At 37.0% G+C, this 21,802-nt stretch overlaps 1 protein-coding gene across 2 annotated transcripts in view; it reads right to left on the bottom strand.

Annotated features, from left to right (window-relative positions):
- LOC128687048 (uncharacterized) overlaps window positions 1-21,802 on the bottom strand; it is a 195,726-nt gene that overhangs the window by 138,163 nt on the left and 35,761 nt on the right. For both annotated transcript variants that reach the window (XM_070082543.1, XM_070082544.1), the window contains exons 23-34: window positions 16,047-16,253; window positions 15,189-15,297; window positions 14,126-14,412; window positions 12,909-13,135; window positions 12,030-12,154; window positions 9,262-9,386; window positions 7,626-7,799; window positions 6,031-6,224; window positions 5,451-5,622; window positions 3,416-3,517; window positions 2,785-2,976; window positions 11-192 (exon numbers count right to left, since the gene is read on the bottom strand). In XM_070082543.1, coding sequence (XP_069938644.1) covers window positions 11-192; window positions 2,785-2,976; window positions 3,416-3,517; window positions 5,451-5,622; window positions 6,031-6,224; window positions 7,626-7,799; window positions 9,262-9,386; window positions 12,030-12,154; window positions 12,909-13,135; window positions 14,126-14,412; window positions 15,189-15,297; window positions 16,047-16,253 — 2,096 coding nt within the window. The remainder of the gene's footprint in view (window positions 1-10; window positions 193-2,784; window positions 2,977-3,415; window positions 3,518-5,450; window positions 5,623-6,030; window positions 6,225-7,625; window positions 7,800-9,261; window positions 9,387-12,029; window positions 12,155-12,908; window positions 13,136-14,125; window positions 14,413-15,188; window positions 15,298-16,046; window positions 16,254-21,802) is intronic.

Genomic DNA, 21,802 nt, shown 5'->3' with positions numbered 1-21,802 from the left:
AAATACTAACCAATTTAGGAAAGACAAGCTTTTTAATTCAAGAAGCACTTTCTCCCACTTGTTGGTATCCATCCATGGAGGAGCTTGAAGATCACCCTCAAAATAATTGCCTTGAATAATGTAAACGAAATCCCAGGCTATGTAGTCTATGAGAAGGGCCAGCGTAGCTGCATCCACATCCATGCTTACATTCTGAAGGGAAGATTCTTGTTAATATATAGTTGGTTATCAGTTTTACAAATTACGTATTAATATCCTCTATATCACATTTTTTATGCACCCTAATGTTTATAAGACAAATACATTAAGTGAAAAGTAAAGTGTGAGTTATTCAATGCTGCTTGATCATTAGTTTATTTGTAATCTCAAGTTCTTGGAAGTAAGCCAGATCTTTTCCCTAAGTTACTGAATAAATAAGTATTGATAAATGAATGACATAGTAGCATTTGCTGCACAGGAACCAGAATGAAATCCAAAAAACTTGCCACTTTATATCAATAGATTTTTAAGTGTCAAACAAACAAAATATTATTAAAAAAAAAAAAATTTGGCATGAAAGTGAACTGTAAGAAATACAACTAAGAAAGACCACTTTATTCACCATCAACAGGGATTTGTGTACTATTTGTTTGCAAACTGAGTAATAAAGCAACAATAAATTAATATTCAAAAATAATATACAAATTAACTAATATTTTATGTTGATACAATGCTCAGTATAATCTGGATCACATCAACAAATGAAGTTGTGGTGGCTCAATCCTATATCTTCCAATTGTGAGATAGACATGCTATCTAAATGCACCTGGCAATTCACCTGCTTATCATAGTTCAATGTTTGGCTGCAATTAGTTAAAAAATAACTTTCATAAAGGTATGTACAGTATTTTTCTGTATCAAAATCAGTAGCTCATTTAGTTATTTTCCACATGTTCTGGTTGCCAACTTCGTAAACACTTATTCTATATTCTTTTTACTGCACTGGACATCTCCCACAAAAGAATGATAGCTATAAAAAAGGAAACCTTCACCATCATTCATTCACTAGATGTCTTGCCAGAAATGAGTAGATATTGAAATTAAAATGACATGACATAAAACATCCTCACCCCTCCTTCAGAATGTAGGAACTATAACTTTCCTCCCTTGACACCTGAAGTCTGGGTGACCAGCTTCCCTGAAATCCTTTATACACCTACATATGACGAACAAACTAAAATTAACCTCAAACGATTACTAGTGAAGAATCATGAAAATCAGTTTTATATTACTGTACATGAGAAGTCCAAGAGAGAGTTTCCCCCAGCACATGTACTCACCTAGTTGAGGTTGGGGGGGTCGAGTCCGAGCTCCTGGCCCCGCCTCTTCACTGATCGCTACTAGGTCACTCTCTCTGAACCGTGAGCTTTATCATACCTCTGCTTAAAGCAATGTATGGATCCTGCCTCCACTACATCGCTTTCCAAACTATTCCACTTACTGACTACTCTGTGGCTGAAGAAATACTTCCTAACATCCCTGTGATTCATCTGTGTCTTCAACTTCCAACTGTGTCCCCTTGTTACTGTGTCCAATCTCTGGAACATCCTGTCTTTGTCCAGGATGTTCCAGAGATTGGACACAGTAACAAGGGGACACTGTATCATATTATAATACAAATACATATACAAATTTTTATTTCTTTGCAATGGTTACAATGTGTCATTTAGATTTTATAAAATGCTAAGTACAAAGAAAACCACTAACATGTCTGAGCATTTTGGGCAGCAACGTTCCTAGCTTCTAATTTTTTGCCCTTTTAAAGACTGCGCTAATGATTACATATCTGTAACCTCAGGAGTAGAATTAGGCTAGTGATGTCAAGTCTTTAGTACTGTATTTAGCTTATAATTTTTTGTTTTAAAGTTTCCAATATTAGCAACACTTATCACCTTCTCTTATACACAATTCTATTGATTTACTACTCTTCAGTTTTTCATATTCTTCAGAGTTTTCTACAGCCTGCTGTATAGTCATTTCACAGTTTATGTCACTTATTTTTCCTAGATGACCTGAAGTTCTTTAATGGTTCACTTGTCATTGGTATATCATGTGAAACCTGGCAACTGTTGTGTTGATGTTTCCTGCAGCTGTGAGGAAAGATTGACATTGGTCACAGTATGGGGAGGGCTTAATTTCTTGAGTCTCTATGTATTCACTCATTCTTTACTGTTCCTTATCTGTGCCTCCAGTCATTTTGATGAAATGTATAACTTTTATGCTGTGATACAGAAAGCTCAAATTAAAGAAATGGGTGGTTGCTTGTGTCTGACAACATTATGATGGTGTCATCTATTGTGGAGATGGAGTACATCTACGTCTTTGGTCATTATTTTGAGTTGTTTGGTTGATTTTCTCCTTTTAGGTCATGCTGGGTTTTTGTATAACCTGCTGATAGTGTCGGTTTGTCTATACCACTAAAGGTAAATGGATGGACTGGGAAAGTGTAGAATTTGCAGAGCTTGTGTAGGACAAGATGGATCTACAGGCAAGAAAAGCGTCAGAGCTAAGATATGTACTGATAAGGACTGAAAGCACCAGAAATGCCCTCAGTGGAAGAGAGGTGAGAATAAAAGAGATATGATAGCTATTGTATATGGAAATTCTTGAATGTATGAGAAAATAGAGAGGAAATATTACCTTGTACTATATGGTAACAGCAATAAGGTGAACATAAGACAAAATTTCACCGTACAAAATAGCCTTGCAGAAATAAGAAAGTGTTATCATTTATAACGAACTCACAGCAATGACTGGCAAGGAGTCAGGAAGAAGCTGAGAAATAAAGAGGTCCATCTGATGCTGTTCACAAACATACTCCAACACCTCAGTCAGAATACTGGAAGCATTGTCTGCTAAAAGATCACGATGTCCATCAATCAAAAACAGGTGAAAGTTGCAAGGAGTGTCCTGATAAAGCAACATGTCCTGGGGCATCTGCAAAGAAAACCTTGTAGTAGTAGTAGTGTCAACATACAACAACTTGGTAATAATGGTATAATTACTGACAAAATGTTAGGTAAATGGACATGGGTGCAGGTAACATGACATTTTATTGTGACAATGTTTCACTTTCCAGGAGCTTTGTCAAGTGCAAAACATTACCACAATAAAATGTCACATTAGTTGCATTTGTGTCCATTTACCTAACATATTGTTTAATGTACAATATTTGCTCCATGTTTAGACTGGGGCTGACTAGCACATTAACTTCAACAAATTAAACATTGTGTGGTAGATTAAACTTGACAGTTCCCTACTCTGGTCATCATTTATGATACCTACATAGATATAAAAAGAGGCTTCAACTGTTGTTATTGATTTAGCAATTTTTAAGTAATATTATACGAGATATATTACAAAAATAATAACTTACCATGGAAAAATTTCCAAAGAAAGTGATGTACTCCAACACAAATTCAGGTAGATTTTGAACCATGTCGAGGAACTGACTTACAAGTGGCTTGTCAATGTAGGCCTAGAATAAAAATAAATGGTTAATAAAGGCATGAATAATTCTCATCATAATTCATATTTCATGAAAATATTTACCTAAATAGTAAGTAGAAGGTCGGTAGATGGCAACCACCCTGGGAAGTACTACTGTCCTGTCAAGTGTGTGAAATGCAAACCTGTATTATTTTTACATAATGGTAGGATTGCTGTTGCCTTTTTTTTCTGTCTCAAACACACAAGATAACAGGTACATCTTGCTACTTCTATTTACACTTAGATCACACTACACATGAATGTACAAGTACATATGTATGTATGTGTATATATATACTATATATACACACACACACACACACAAAACCTGAATTTTCTTCAATTTTCTTAATTGTTCTTATTTATTTCCTTTCATCTCCATGGGGGAGGGAAATACAATCTTTCCTCCATAAGCTATGCGTGTTGTAAGAGGTGACTAAAATGCCAGAAGAAAGGGGCAAGTAACCCCTCCTACTGTATAATTACTAAACGTAGAAAGAAAACTTTATAAAGTTGGGTCTTCTGTTTTGGGTCACGTAACCTCGGTGGGAGAGGACTGAAGTTAAAAAAAAAAAAAAATACAATATATATTGAATAAACTATAACCACTTATTATCAGTGGGATACGGCCAGCGTGTTGAAAGAAGAACCACTTATAAAGACATTTTAAAATAATTTCAACCATGAACACAGCAGTACTCCTGCAGCTGAGAGGGGAGTTTTTAAAATCAAAGAGGTGAAAGAAACTAGGAGTGGATATAACCATGAGGTCATATGAATAGATTAGCACTGTAGTGGGTGTAATGGTCCATCATAGTCAGGTCCTGTTCACACTTAATCATAATCACTTGTATATTTGTCCAATTAACCCTTAACCTAGAGATATCAGTAGCGTATTTATTCTTTTTGCGCACAGAAATGGCAATTAAAAACTTCAATATTTAGATAGTAAAAAATCTCTTAACTAGCAAAGAGTGTGCTTTTGATCAGCAAATTCTTATACATATATCAAATCTATTATGCAAACACTCGTCACAAAAAAAACTTTCAAGAATTTTTTTTTTTTTTTAACAAATCGGCCGTCTCCTACCGAGGCAGGGTGACCCAAAAAGAAAGAAAATCCCCAAAAAGAAAATACTTTCATCATCACTGAACACTTTCACCTCGCTCACACATAATCACTGTTTTTGCAGAGGTGCTCAGAACACAACAGTTTAGAAGGATATACGTATAAAGATACACAACACATCCCTCCAAACTGCCAATATGGTCATTATATTGAACTTTCAATCAATGTCAACAATGTAGTGCCTCAAGGATCAGTGCTTTCCCCAAAAATGTTTGTAATTCGTATAAATGATCTACCAGAAAGAACAAAAAATACATGTATATGAATATGCATGTAGATGATTAATATTCTAAGAATAATATTTAATACCAATGACTGTAAATCTCCACACGAAGGTATAAATTAACTGTGAAAATCAAGTGATAAATGGATGATGGGATTTAATATAAATAAGAGCCTATAAAGAAAATGGGAGAAAGTGGCAACAGATTAAGTAGTCTGCAAGCAGTGTATTAGATTTAGTTTGACCGAGATGCTGTGTGTAACAAAAGAGTAGACCATATGAAGTGTACACAAGGTGTGAGTCAAGATCAGTGGCTTTTATTGTCTGACTTGCTGTTGGAGTATGAGCAAGGTAACATTTCTGAATGGGTTCAGGGAAACCAATTAACCAGACTTGAGTCCTGGAGGTGGTAAGTACAGTTTTTGAACCCTGAAGAAGGACTAGGGATATTGTTGTTGAGAAGGATCTCTGAATTGTGATGTCCCTATACTTATGGCAGGAGAGTTATTGAAGGAAAAATGGTGAATGTGATCATTTTTTTTTTTAGAATTATACTCCATATAGACATACCTCTTTTATGCCCATCCAAATATCACCACCACGAGAGAGTGCCAGGAGGAACCTGCCCCAGCGGAGGTATTTATCAAGACTCTGTAATGCTGTCTTAACCGCTGCTCCACGATCTGTGGACTCACGACTTAGTTCCACCAAAGGTTCTAATAAAGTAGCCACGATCATGGTGCTGCAAGTTAAAATGATGGATAATAAATGACTAAGTATTACAAATTTGAAGTATTTTTTATATTACTAATTATCACTATTTACATCCCACAGAGCATCATATTAAAATTTATGGCTGTGAGAAGCCCCCATAACTGGCAACTGTGGCATGCTTATATTTCATCGAAGCATTTTAATAAACCTAAATAATTACAAAAAAAAATTCTACTCTAATCTATTTGCAATAATAATCAAATATACATATAACAAATATACTACTTATATAATCAGCTTACAATATACCAGTTACAAGCTTTTTTAACATCTATAAATTGTTCTAAAACTTACTTCAAAGAATTTGAAGTATTAAATGAATTAGGCCTACAGTATATGCATTAATACAGATTTTCCCAGAAAATGAAAGACCCACCTATTGTCCCACATTTCTTCTGCCGTAACATTGAATACCATGCTGGACAAGAGTGTCCAATTTTCGGCACCCAAGTATTCAAGAGGTTTACTAAACATCTGAATTAGATAACCATCTTTAACTTGTTCAGTTAGTTGTGTGGATGTAAGTATGCTGGAGTTCATGACCTCCTCAATGGTAATGCTTTCATTGCTCTGCGAAAGAATTAAGGAACACCAGAATAGCAACATGGTCATTTGTAATATTTATCTGCACTAAAAGAATTTTGTATAACCTACGGTAGCATTTAAAAAGAGAAAAATATTTTGTAGGAGCCATGTTTCCTTCAAATAACCAAATATTTTTAATAAATGTGGGTTAGCTTAATGACTTTATTATGCAACTCATACTCATCTTGAAGCACCATATGGGGTCAGGGACTGGGCCCCAATATTTTATCAGCTAAGGTTACACTAGTAATGATCTATTTACGAACTCAATGCTTCAGTGTACAGTGTGGGTCAGAAGGGGGTATGGTTTTACATGGAAAGTAGCTTAAACTACAGATATGGTACGGGATAAAAGCTTAATCTTTCTTTAACAAATATAAACCTGATTGCCTACCCAGTACAGTAACCACTCCATCTCAAAATAACAAATAATTAAGGAATTCAATAACATTAAGTTTTATAATGGGCTGAAAATCTTTAATTACATGCACTTCAATAAGCCATGAGAGATCTACAAAGCCTGGTGAAAGGGAGGCAGTCAGGGTTGATATGAACTAGGGAAAGAAGACTTCAGTTCTGGATAACAAGCTGTTCAATATCATCCAGGTAGTTCTCCTTGAAAGTGTCATGAGCACTTAATCACTGGCAGATTATTTTAGTAAACAAAGGTTTATCACTGTTTATCAAAGGTTTATAATCACTATGTATCATAATACAATACTCCATCTATAACCATCACAGTTTATATAATTATGAGCTGTACAGTTATTAATATTATCGAATACTGAAGGAGCAATACTAAGCTTAGAAGAGTCGTACAGTATTTATGGAATGGGAAATGATTATGGTTGATCTGAGGAAAGGGATGGTAGCTTCAATTTCTTGGATTAAGAACCTTTTTTTTCACATGTCAATTTTACAGGCTTCTTAGAGCTGTTAATATACTTCAGCTCCTTTCAAAGCCCAGCCATATCTAAGGTATACTAACACCCCCCAGATGCAACCCACAACTGCTGACTAACACACAGGTATATAAAAAATGCTGTACAAAGAAACTTGTTCATGTTTATATCAAATATGCAAATGACAAAAATTCCTTTACAAAAATTTCACATTCTTCAAATTGGTCTCCAAATTAAGATTCAAAAGGACGAAATTCTTGAAAACATTTCTACATGAATCACTAAGATTGCAAATAAAAATAAATAATAATGATTATATAAAAAAATATATGAAAATGATAAAAGTAATCAAAGCATTATTATTTAGGTACAGATTATTATTATATTCCTGGGGTAGATTAAGGTCCAGATACAGTGCTTGTAAACACTGATGGCATACAAACCAAGGCAATAACACCGAAGAACAGTCAGCTTTCCAGCACACCTGTAATATGTCGAGCTTAACAAGCGCTTCCAAGTCTTGGAGGAGCTCCTGAGGATTAACATGACAGAGTCTCATCATAAATATGTGGAAGTCATCACCCACAGGTTGAAAGTCAAAGTCACACACAGAGCTCCAGTTCTCACTCTTCTGAAGTGATGGCAATAGTTCACCTACCTGACGATAAAATAAACATCTTTATAATTATTTAAGTGAACAATTTTTGTTTAGTTCAACACTATTATGATGACAATGTACAGTATGACAAAGAAAGTAATTACTGAGATATAGAGCACTAAGATGGATCTGTGGATGAAGTGATTAACTTAATTATGGTAAACTAAGAGAAATGAGTGGGTACATCGCTATTATTATTATTATTATATTTAAGGGAAGCACTAAATCCATAGGGATTATACAGCACTCCATGTTTGATCCAAGGGTAGGAATGGTCAAATTCTTTATATCAAGAACCTGTTAGTGGCATCAAGGAGGCAGCCCATGACACACTAACATCTGACAGTGCCTACACAATCCCATTGTGGTCATTGTGAAAAGCAATATGTAGGAGAAACAGGCAACAATTTGTCCACTAGTTAATGAATACAAAAATGAGTGCAACAGGGATGAACTTAGCAAACTTGCATGCTTCACAGGGCTGCAGAGGAACATTTGATATGCTTTCACCAAAGCACACATGATCTTCACAGAACCTAATGTCTACAGGTGCCATTGTTTGGGAGCAGGAAAGTACAGTATCGGCGAGACACTGGCACACATGATCACCAAACGAGCTTTGCCCCACCCACAACTAGAAATTTTAGTCAGGTGACATGCTGCCAAACCTTACTTTTCAGATGCCTTCTTGACTATATAAGCTCATGGTTTCTTACTCTTATGTACATTAGGAGTGAGCAAGGTCCCAAGACCAAAATGTTTCCAACAAACATGCCCAAAGTGATTGCATTTTGTGTCTTTTTCCACCACTTGTTGGTATCATATACTTTTATATCCATATAAGAAAACACTGAATTTTTAGTCATCATAGTGTAAGTCGGTTAATGTTTGATCCTGTTACATCAAATATTAACTGACTTTCTATAACCCCATCCATTCCATAGTTTGACTTTTTGTACATTTTGAATTCAAATTTATGATTACTTTTAACTATTAAAATATCTACAAATTATACTGCTCAACCTGAGCTGTAAACTTTATGGATAAAACTAGAGTATTTAATTTATGAGGAAACATACTCTTATTTAAATCTTTATTTTTGAATCACAGGCAAAGGCCTTCAATGTAACTGTGCCAGTTATGTTTCATAACGAGTTCTACACCCAAAAGTTAATGAAGAATCCTACAGCCAAAATTTTGGCATGAAAATTGAGTCCTTTTTCTCCAGTTCTTGGTAATTTATACATGAAATTATTTGAAACAAAAGTGCTAAGTAGAATTATTTCCCATAATGAAATGTTACACACATGTTAATGATGCCCTTTATCTATGGCACAGGAACAACATTTTAAATAAGCTTCTTTTCAGTGTAGGATGTGACCACTTATCAGTGGCACATGACAAACAGATGACAATAGTAGTATTCATAAGGAAAACAAAAATATCTAGCCTAACCACTTACCAACTGAGGTTTGTTCGAGACCATGCTAATTATGTCTTTCAGTGCTGGAGGCAGGTACTGCGTCACCGTCTCTGCTAGCTGCAACAATGCAGGCGAGTCTTTTAGCAGCTCCTGTAGGTTACGTGCTGAGGACCACAGTAAGTGACAAATGTCTACATCATATTTTTTTTAAATAATGTGCGGTGAAACATGAAAATTTTATTGTCAAAACTAGCATACATCTGGAAACATTATGCCTCAAACAACTGAGAGGCAGTCATCTCCATATGGAAGACATATTAAAAAAGATGACAAAGATTTAATTGTGACCCTCAGAATTCATAGTGAACATCTGGTGTTAAGCACATCAGAAAAATGAATTTTTTTTTTTTTTTCAACAAGTCGGCCGTCTCCCACCGAGGCAGGGTGACCCAAAAAAGAAAGAAAATCCCCAAAAAGAAAATACTTTCATCATCATTCAACACTTTCACCACACTCACACATTATCACTGTTTTTGCAGAGGTGCTCAGAATACAACAGTTTAGAAGCATACACATATAAAGATACACAACATATCCCTCCAAACTGCCAATATCCCAAACCCCTCCTTTAAAGTGCAGGCATTGTACTTCCCATTTCCAGGACTCAAGTACAATGCCTGCACTTTAAAGGAGGGGTTTAGGATATTGGCAGTTTGGAGGGATATGTTGTGTATCTTTATATGTGTATGCTTCTAAACTGTTGTATTCTGAGCACCTCTGCAAAAACAGTGATAATGTGTGAGTGTGGTGAAAGTGTTGAATGATGATGAAAGTATTTTCTTTTTGGGGATTTTCTTTCTTTTTGGGGTCACCCTGCCTCGGTGGGAGACGGCCGACTTGTTGAAAAATGAATATTTTGATTTAATGAAATATGTGGTATTACTGAAGGGCAACCAATTCCCACGTGAATTCAAACAGAAAAATTAATTTTTATACAATATATTGCCTGTATAGTACCTTACTTGTATTTTACTATCAGCCACATCTCTCACAGGTATTAAAATTTCCCTCCAATTGTCCATTCCCCTGAGGTATGAACAATAATGAAATCACCCTTCCAAGTTTATAATTTCATTAAAAGTAAATAACTTTTGTCCATTTGATTCTCATCCTTAATGTTCAATCCCTTCCATTACTGTTATAATTGTGGGGAAGCACTCAAACTGGTTTGAGCCAGGAAGGGGCAGGTAGCTCAAAATCAAATCAAAATTATTTCTTTGCAAAAGTTACAATGTGTGTTCACATTTCATAATCTGACTGGTACAAAGAAAGCCACTATCACGCCAAAGAATTTCGGGCAGACTTAACCTAATCCTTAAAGACTACTTAATGAAGGAGGGGAGGGGATGTCTAAGGATAAAGGGCCCGAACATCTGGAACTCTCATCCTGAAACAGGAGGAGGTCCCCTGCCCACAAATCAATGTAGGGCTACACTTAATAATCATCTCTCTCAATAACAACCATATCCACATTATGCTAAACACATTAAGCAACTCTCCCAATTATTTTATTATCCCTTAACTATTAAGCCATTATTACAGACTTAAAAGTGTATGTCTGTATCATAAATTGTACCACCTCATGTTAATAATAGAGTAAAATATTGAATATTTGTAATCTACCACTCTTCACCTGTCTAGACTTAAGGGTCAGTCCTTCCCTACAAAGAAATCTGAGCAGCATTCTTATTTCTTATTTTAAATTATTTTACTAGTCCTCTTCAATAAATATGGGAATATTATTTATAATTACATCCTATAATGCATTATCAGTTACCAAATTCATGCTCTAAAGAAACATTTCATTACTATAAGTACCTTCCATTGTAGTCTTAAGTTAGGCTTAAGCTTGCCCAAAATACTATGCATAACAATGAGCTTTCAACAAACTCTAAAGCATCACTCATCTCTGTATAAACAATGCATCATGTTGAAATAAATTTGTATATATATTCCTTCATCTCCACTGCCCCTCTCAGTATCATTCACATGAACTAAGACACACTTTTATCTCTCAAGAGACATCACATCACATTCTTTCTTTCAACAAATCAGCTGCATCCCACCGAGGCAGGGTGGCCCAAAAAGAAAAACGAGAGTTTCTCTCTTTAAATTTAGTAATTTATACAGGAGAAGGGGTTACTAGCCCCTTGCTCCTGGCATTTTAGTCGCCTCTTACAAACAAAGGGTAATAATCGCAGCTATCCAATACTTAGGTACATATTTACTTCACAGCACACCAATGGTGTGGAGCTGAGAGACACTGGTCTGGTGCATTGATAATGTACATCTCACTAAGTCATTCAAGTTACGTATGATGTATCTAACTATTAACTGTATGGATATCACCATAGATGAAGACCTTTCCTCTTGGTTATAGCAAACTTTTAATATAACTCAGAGTCTTCTGACTGAAATAGGATACATATCTATATGCCAAACCACATATGTTGCATGAAGTAATATCTACTGGGTGTTTCCTCTTTCATCCCATGAAAGGTTAACTGACATGTGTGTGTGACTAGTTTCAAGAACTCTTCTGTTCTCACAGTTTGACCTGAAGCCAGACTACACTGTTGATTACCTGGTCAACAAGGTTGCTACTGCTAGGGTCTCTCAGGCTTACATAGCCATCACAACCTGGCTGATCAGACATGATGAATCATCTACATTTTTGGTCTTTTATGAATGCTTTTTAAACAGCATAATATGGAGCAGAATAATGGCTAATTGTCAAGAATGCTTACCCAAGAAGCTTTTTAAAACAGACATCTGAATGGAGAAGAGCTTCAAAAAATCGCTAAGTTGGTTTTGTTCAACTCCCAGCCACTGTAGTACCATCGTTACTGCAGGTACCACACTTCCCAAGATGCTGCAGAGACAAGAGAATAATTATAATGTTTCATCAAAAACCATTTATACAGCTTAAACAAGTCTTTAAAATTAATTCTTTCTAGTACAATTCTTGTTGCTGAATATCTTACTCAATATAAAAAAGTTATAGCACGTAACAGATTAATCAAGCAAATATAAGTTAACACAACTCCTTAAGTCTTTTTTCCTAATGTTATGAAATCCTACTTAAGATCACTGAATCAGTTTGAAGTCTTAATGCTTACTTTTAAAATTATACTATTGTTCTTTTAGCTACCTCTCTTTTTTGTACATTTAATAACTCCTTACTTAATAATCTGTGTCTAGTTCTTTAGTAGTATTTAAGCACTAGGATTAGTTTGCTCAAAATGCACTGCATACTTTTGTGCTTAATAATATTTTATATAAACTGTCATTCCTGGGCACCTACGTAAAGACAGTAATATTGTGTGAATGATGGCAAAAGTGTTGAATGATGGTGACTGTCTTTTTTTTTTTTTGGGTCACCCTTCCTCAGTGGGAGACGGCCAACGTGTTGAAACAAGAATATTTTATTACATGTAAACTACAATATTTATATACTGGATTTGAAATTTGAATTTGAATGATAGAGTAGCTGCAATATTTCACAAATGACACTCAATCTGGAAAGAAAACTTTAGAGGCAGTCTAGGAAAGACAAACGTCATCTGAAATTTCTTCTCCGAACAGTGGGTCAGTTGTACATTTATTAGACATTTTGTTTATCTTACTTGTCTGTGTGCCTTTCAGAAATCCTTCCCAACAAAATATTCCAATTTTCTTCAAGCAGGTAGGAAGGCAACGGTAGTGAGAAGGAAGCAGAAGACCAGTCGCAGAAAAACATTTGGTCAGCTTCTTTGTGAGTAAGAAAAGCCTGGAGCACGTTGCAGGTCTGATTTTGTACAACACTCACCAAACTCATCAATTTGGAAGATGAAAACTCCAATGTGTTATTTTCCTGCAAATGAAAAAATACTACTGCACCATAACAGTTTACTGGAAAAAAAAGAAGTTATTTTCAGGGTGCAATTTTTATTCAGCTTTGTATTTCCATGTTTTTGTTTTTTTTTGTTTTTGTTTTTACACACTGACCATCTCCCACTAAGGTAGGGTGACAAAAAAAAAAAAAAAAAAAAAAAAAAAATCCACATTCCCCACCACTCATTTATCAGCTGTCTTGCTAGAAGTGTGCGGATAATAATTCAAATGACCCTCCAAATTGCAAAATCCCCAACCCTCCTTCACAGTATAGACAATACAGTACTTCCTATCTCCAGGACTAGAGTGTGGCTTACCAGTTTACCTGATTTTGATTTTTAATGTTACCTTGCTCACACTCCAATAGTACATCATAAAAAAAACCGCTCATCTCAGTTCACTCCAATCGAAAATGTTCACACAAGCTCGCTAGATGTTCAAGCCCCTAGCTCTCGGAACCATTCATGTCATTAGCACTCAGAACTTTCTTTACCCTTTCTCTCCAACCCTTCGATCCCTGGGTGTTAGTCAACTGTAGCAGGTCGCATCATGGGGACAAGACTGAAGGACCCCCCCCCCCCCAAAAAACAAAAAAAAAACAAAATTACAATTATTGATGATGCTCTGACTTTCCTAGGTTATCCTGGGTGGCTAACCCTCTGGGTTAAAAACCCAAATAAATCTTATCTTATCCTTACACCATGTAATTCTTAGAAACAAAATTTTACTTTGGCTTTTATCTTGATTTCAATTTCCTTCAGTTCTCTATTTAAGACTATTGCAATCATTAAGTATGTAATATAGTTGGACACATCTGGGTACATATTAAACATTCCTTTACTCAAATCACTTACCCATCCAAACCAATTTAATGTACACTATTATTTTAAAATATTTAATATAAGCGATTAGAGAAAAATCTATATCCTAGTTCTACTTTTTCTCTAAAAATGCAAATATAAGATCTTACTAAGTCAATAATCAGCTGTTCATACTGAAGCCACAAATTGAGGTTTGCTGGAGTCAACTCTGGGAGTAGATTGCACAACTCACTCACAGCCTCCTGGAACTGGCTGTTGTTTCCTGACATTTCCTCAAGACTGGAAACTGATGAGCAGAATTCTGGTAGGGTAAGGTTGAACAATGATACATTGAGGTGGAAGCTGTGGTCAAGACCATCCAGAAGATCAATCCAAGTTGAATTGATGACATTATGAAGTCTGACGATATATGGTGGTATAGTTTCAGTTAAATTACCTGTGGGAAAGAGCACATATGTTAATTAAACTGACCTTTACTTTCCTACGTATTAGCATTAAAGGTTTCTATACTTCAAAAACAGGGGAACCTATGCTAAATTTGTTAAGCCTATCTTTATTTTCCAATTACAATTGGGAAATATAATTACTAAAGACAATATTGTACACTGCTGATAACCTGGCATTTTAAATACTGTACAAGACCCCTTCTGTATCAAGAACCCCTCACTGGCTTTGATGCTAGTAAAGGGTTCTTGATAGACAGAATTGGAGCTATACTTCCCTTCATTGGCTCAAACCTGACTACCTTCCATTTTTTGTGCTGCATGACCCTGATATTTTCAGTTCTTCTCCATGAATATAACACAGGTTTCCCTGGTTTTATGCAGTAGATGTATTCCAGGACCACTGCAGCTCCACTAAGCTTAATGAAGCCACCTACACCTAATTCTGAACATTAAGAATCTTCACTACAGTATGTGAACTGCAATGATTGCAAACAACAAATAAACATCATACATACAGTATTACAGCTAGAAAAAAGGACATCACATAAGAGAATTTGCATAAAATGAACCCAAATAAACATGGGGAAAAATGTTAATAATAATTTCTTTAACACACTGGCTGTCTTCCACTGAGGTAAAAAATAGCCAGTTATCTTAATGTTCAAAACAGAAGTGGGTTCTTAAAGTAATTTGCAGCAGTTCTTATGTCACTAAAATATAAATGACAGGCAACACAGTATAGATGATTAACAATGAGACAGCAAACCTGAATTAACTGGCAGCCTGTTGTGGTACCAGCTCATAAGTGTATAGAACTTGCTCAGTATCTTCCACAGATCTTCACTTTGACTAAGTACAGCATCCACCACCAGCCACTGCCTGATGTAGAATGTTCTATCTAAAATATGTGTCAATGAAACCATGCCAGGCATAAAAGCTTACTTTTTCTATTCAATGTAATGCCTTCAACAACACCACATCATTTTCAAACACATTTACTTAACAAATACAGAAATTTTTTCTCATATTCTAAAAAACATTTAGGCAAAAGACTCTAGGTATTTAGAATAGACAATACACAGATACATAAGGAATATAAATAAATTTTTATTTCCAAAGGTACACAATTGTTACATGTAAGACTATGACTTCTTGCATACTTCCGATACATATTACTGTACTGCTATTTGATATGATGTGGGCAGTCTGCAAGATGTAACTATAAAAAACAAAAAGGCACAATACCATGACTGGAACAATACACAAATAACCTACACATAGAAAACAGGAACTTACAATGACATTTTGGTCTGACTTGTACCATTTACAAAGTCATAAAGTGTGACTTTGTAAATGGTCCAAGTCAGGACAAAAATGCAGGCATTGTACTTCCCACCTCCAGGACTTAAAGTCTAGCTAACTGGTAACCCTGAATCCCTTCACAAAATATTACCCTGCTCACACTCCTACAGCTTGTCAGGTTCCAAAAAACATTCATCTCCATTCGCTCCCATCTAACATGCTCACACATGTATACACTATTAATTACAAAAATATACTCAAAAAACAATATTCCAGATGAAAAATCACCCATTAAAAAAAGATCAAGATGGTTTGATGCAACTTGCCATTGTTTCTGGAGATCAGCGAGTCCAGCAAGCAGTATTTGAGACTCATTTACAGTTGAATTCCACAAGTGTTCGAGACCACTAACGTTGATTGACTTGGTGAAGTCAGACTTCTGCAGCTGACCCAGGAGGACTTCACACTGTTCATAGAGTTCTCTGGCTCCAATATGTGGGACCTGAATTTCTGACTTTTGATACTCTGTCTGGAAAGGAAAATATCAATTGGAGAATAAAAGTCATAACACAGAGGCTGGAACAATTTACTATTAACCCTCAATTTGAGAAGGAAACTATGGGTGGTGTCTCGGTCCGTCCCATATGAATCGAAACAGTCTGAAGTTTCCTCGCTAAGCTGCAGATTGATAGTGAATACTAACAAGACCTATGACAGGTTTAGGAACAAAGAAAATTTTCATTGGAACACATAGATAAACAATGCACCAATCGATAGGCAGGATGAGGGTAAATTCTTGGAATACACCTGGATGGCAAACGAAAATTCAACATACATATTGAGAGCATTTTAAAAAAATCCAAAAAATGTTATGACCCCCCAAACACCCTTGCTCACTGTGTACCACACTCTCATCTATCCTTACCTCACCTATGGTATCTGTACATGGGGATCAACAACAAGGTGTCCCATGACTTGGTGGCAGTGCACTTAACTTGCATAATGAGTGTCAGTGGTTTGATCCCTGGCATGGATGGAAACATTGGGTATGTTTCCTTACACCTGCTGCAGTAAGTAGGTACCTGGGTGTTAGTCAGCTGTTGTGGTTCTCAGGATCTTCATTCTATCAAATAATACCAAGAAACATTCACTAAAACCATAAAACCATCCTAAAAAATATTTCAAAGCTGCTATTTTAAATCAAACACAAAATCAGAGTTTTGCTTTTCCCATCATACTCCACATGGGGCAGATTTTTTTTATTTTGTGCAAACTCACCACACATCCATTCTCTCACATCTAAACCGAAATTTACCACTCTCACCTTATATGACTAACTTCAGCTCAAGATATAGATCTACATGAGGGGACCCTGGCATCGATAATCGTAGGTCTTCATGACAGCGGAAAGGTTAAATCTCACATAATGTTTTTTTTTTTTTTTTTTTTTTTTTAACAAGTCGGCCGTCTCCCACCGAGGCAGGGTGACCCAAAAAAGAAAGAAAATCCCCAAAAAGAAAATACTTTCATCATCATTCAACACTTTCACCACACTCACACATTATCACTGTTTTTGCAAAGGTGCTCAGAATACAACAGTTTAGAAGCATACACATATAAAGATACACAACATATCCCTCCAAACTGCCAATATCCCAAACCCCTCCTTTAAAGTGCAGGCATTGTACTTCCCATTTCCAGGACTCAAGTCCGACTACGTATATGAAAATAACCGGTTTCCCTGAATCCCTTCACTAAATATTACCCTGCTCACACTCCAACAGATCGTCAGGTCCCAAGTACCATTCGTCTCCATTCACTCCTATCTAACACGCTCACGCACGCTTGCTGGAAGTCCAAGCCCCTTGCCCACAGAACCTCCTTTACCCCCTCTCTCCAACCCTTTCGAGGACGACCCCTAGCCTGCCTTCCTTCCCCTATAGATTTATATGCTTTCCATGTCATTCTACTTTGATCCATTCTCTCTAAATGACCAAACCACCTCAACAACCCCTCTTCTGCCCTCTGACTAATACTCTTATTAACTCCACACCTTTTCCTAATTTCCACACTCCGAATTTTCTGCATAATATTTACACCACACATTGCCCTTAAACAGGACATCTCCACTGCCTCCGTCTCCTCGCTGCTGTATTTACCACCCAAGCTTCACACCCATATAAGAGTGTTGGTACTACTATACTTTCATACATTCCCTTCTTTGCCTCCATAGATAACGTTTTTTGACTCCACATATACCTCAATGCACCACTCACCCTTTTTCCCTCATCAATTCTATGATTAACCTCATCCTTCATAAATCCATCCGCCAACACGTCAACTCCCAAGTATCTGAAAACATTCACTTCTTCCATACTCCTCCTCCCCAATTTGATATCCAATTTTTCTTTATCTAAATCATTTGATACCCTCATCACCTTACTCTTTTCTATGTTCACTTTCAACTTTCTACCTTTACACACATTCCCAAACTCATCCACTAACCTTTGCAATTTTTCTTTAGAATCTCCCATAAGCACAGTATCATCAGCAAAAAGTAACTGTGTCAATTCCCATTTTGAATTTGATTCCCCAAAATTTAATCCCACCCCTCTCCCGAACACCCTAGCATTTACTTCCTTTACAACCCCATCTATAAATATATTAAACAACCATGGTGACATTACACATCCCTGTCTAAGACCTACTTTTACTGGGAAGTAGTCTCCCTCTCTTCTACACACCCTAACCTGAGCCTCACTATCCTCATAAAACCTCTTTACAGCATTTAATAACTTACTACCTATTCCATATAGTTGCAACATCTGCAATATCCACTAATTCTGTAAATTCTCATATTCTGATTTCCCCCACTTCAACCACTCCACAAAATGCAGGTCATTGAACTGATGTAATTTATTTGTAACTGATCAACTAATCATTTGCAGCCTCACTGTACTGTACTTGTGATTATAATGGATTACTCAAGCTGTGCTGATACTTAATGACATTAATTATGCTCTAGGTCTAGAGGATGCGGCAAATTATCACTGACTAGTCAGGTCCTACCGTGACCCGATATGTGAAACAACACATTCCTCCATCACAATATATAAGCCTTATGATTAGTTTGCCCAAAATGCACTGCAGAATTAGTGACATGCTTCTGATCCTACAACTGAATTGCATTATATCTGTATTATAATGAAAGCAATATCAAAAACAGAATCAGATGGAATGTATAAGTACTGCAACTTCTTTGTGTGGTTAATAAGAAAAAATATTTATTTCATTTTTACTTTAACTTTTAATTAGTTCTGTGAAAGTCTCTTAAGCTCCAGTACTAACAGTGTGTCTGGAAATTACTAAATTCTAATATAAAACATTTAGTTACTTTTTTTTTTTTTTAACACATTGGCCATTTCCCACTGAGGCTTATTACTGGAGTACCATACTGTAATAGGAATTCAGTTGGATACTAAGGCACACTGCCCACATCACTAAAGAAAAAACAGGTGCACAGCAAGCTTTTATTGTGACAACATCCCACTGTGAAGAGCTTTATCAAATCAGTTGACTTTATAAAGCTCTACACAGCAAAATTCTGTCACAACCACTGAAACTTAAAAATTTATAATGCAAATTAAACTGAAGGTTGTATAATAATCAAGATTTTCCAGTGACAAAATTCTGTTTAATCATCCCCAAGTGACAAATGAGTATAAATTATTTTTTTTAAACATCAGCCAGCTCTCACCAAGGTTGGGGCAGCCTCAAACAAATGACACATTGACCATCACTCATTCAATAGATGTCTTGCCAGAGATATGCAGACATCACCACCTTTTTCAGAGTGCTGACATTGTATGTACTAGCCTAGATCCAAGACTTTGAGAACTATAAGCAAAAATATTTAACACTGCCAAAAATCATACTGTATTACCTGGAGTTTACCTGGAGAGAGTTTCGGGGGTCAACGCCCCCGCGGCCCGGTCTGTGACCAGGCCTCCTGGTGGATCAGTGCCTGATCAACCAGGCTGTTGCTGCTGGCTGCACGCAAACCAACGTACGAGCCACAGCCTGGCTGATCAGGAACTGACTTTAGGTGCTTGTCCAGTGCCAGCTTGAAGACTGCCAGGGGTCTGTTGGTAATCCCCCTTATGTGTGCTGGGAGGCAGTTGAACAGTCTCGGGCCCCTGACACTTATTGTATGGTCTCTTAACGTGCTAGTGACACCCCTGCTTTTCATTGGGGGGATGGTGCATCGTCTGCCAAGTCTTTTGCTTTTGTAGTGAGTGATTTTCGTGTGCAAGTTCGGTACTAGTCCCTCTAGGATTTTCCAGGTGTATATAATCATGTATCTCTCCCTCCTGCGTTCCAGGGAATACAGGTTTAGAAACCTCAAGCGCTCCCAGTAATTGAGGTGTTTTATCTCCGTTATGCGCGCCGTGAAAGTTCTCTGTACATTTTCTAGGTCGGCAATTTCACCTGCCTTGAAAGGTGCTGTTAGAGTGCAGCAATATTCCAGCCTAGATAGAACAAGTGACCTGAAGAGTGTCATCATGGGCTTGGCCTCCCTAGTTTTGAAGGTTCTCATTATCCATCCTGTCATTTTTCTAGCAGATGCGATTGATACAATGTTATGGTCCTTGAAGGTGAGATCCTCTGACATAATCACTCCCAGGTCTTTGACGTTGGTGTTTCGCTCTATTTTGTGGCCAGAATTTGTTTTGTACTCTGATGAAGATTTAATTTCCTCATGTTTACCATATCTGAGTAATTGAAATTTCTCGTCGTTGAACTTCATATTGTTTTCTGCAGCCCACTGAAAGATTTGGTTGATGTCCGCCTGGAGCCTTGCAGTGTCTGCAATGGAAGACACTGTCATGCAGATTCGGGTGTCATCTGCAAAGGAAGACACGGTGCTGTGGCTGACATCCTTGTCTATGTCGGATATGAGGATGAGGAACAAGATGGGAGCTAGTACTGTGCCTTGTGGAACAGAGCTTTTCACCGTAGCTGCCTCGGACTTTACTCTGTTGACGACTACTCTCTGTGTTCTGTTAGTGAGGAAATTATAGATCCATCGACCGACTTTTCCTGTTATTCCTTTAGCGCGCATTTTGTGCGCTATTGCGCCATGGTCACACTTGTCGAAGGCTTTTGCAAAGTCTGTATATATTACATCTGCATTCTTTTTGTCTTCTAGTGCATTTAGGACCTTGTCGTAGTGATCCAGTAGTTGAGACAGACAGGAGCGACCTGTTCTAAACCCATGTTGCCCTGGGTTGTGTAACTGATGGGTTTCTAGATGGGTGGTGATCTTGCTTCTTAGGACCCTTTCAAAGATTTTTATGATATGGGATGTTAGTGCTATTGGTCTGTAGTTCTTTGCTGTTGCTTTACTGCCCCCTTTGTGGAGTGGGGCTATGTCTGTTGTTTTTAGTAACTGAGGGACGACCCCCGTGTCCATGCTCCCTCTCCATAGGATGGAAAAGGCTCGTGATAGGGGCTTCTTGCAGTTCTTGATGAACACAGAGTTCCATGAGTCTGGCCCTGGGGCAGAGTGCATGGGCATGTCATTTATCGCCTGTTCGAAGTCATTTGGCATCAGGATAACATCGGATAGGCTTGTGTTAATCAAATTTTGTGGCTCTCTCATAAAAAATTCATTTTGATCTTCGACTCTCAGTCTGGTTAGCGGCTTGCTAAAAACTGAGTCATACTGGGACTTGAGTAGCTCACTCATTTCCTTGCTGTTATCTGTGTAGGACCCATCTTGTTTAAGTAGGGGCCCAATACTGGGCGTTGTTCTCGATTTTGATTTGGCATAGGAGAAGAAATACTTTGGGTTTCTTTCGATTTCATTTATAGCTTTTAGTTCTTCCCGCGATTCCTGACTCCTAAAGGATTCTTTTAGCTTAAGTTCGATGCTTGCTATTTCTCTGACCAGTGTCTCCCTGCGCATTTCAGATATATTGACTTCTTTTAGCCGCTCTGTTATTCTTTTCCGTCGCCTGTAAAGGGAGCGCCTGTCTCTTTCTATTTTACATCTACTCCTCCTTTTTCTTAGAGGAA

Source organism: Cherax quadricarinatus, chromosome 7 (assembly GCF_038502225.1).
Source record: "Cherax quadricarinatus isolate ZL_2023a chromosome 7, ASM3850222v1, whole genome shotgun sequence".
NCBI classification, from domain to species: domain Eukaryota; kingdom Metazoa; phylum Arthropoda; class Malacostraca; order Decapoda; family Parastacidae; genus Cherax; species Cherax quadricarinatus.
This window is presented reverse-complemented; position numbering and strand designations above follow the sequence as displayed.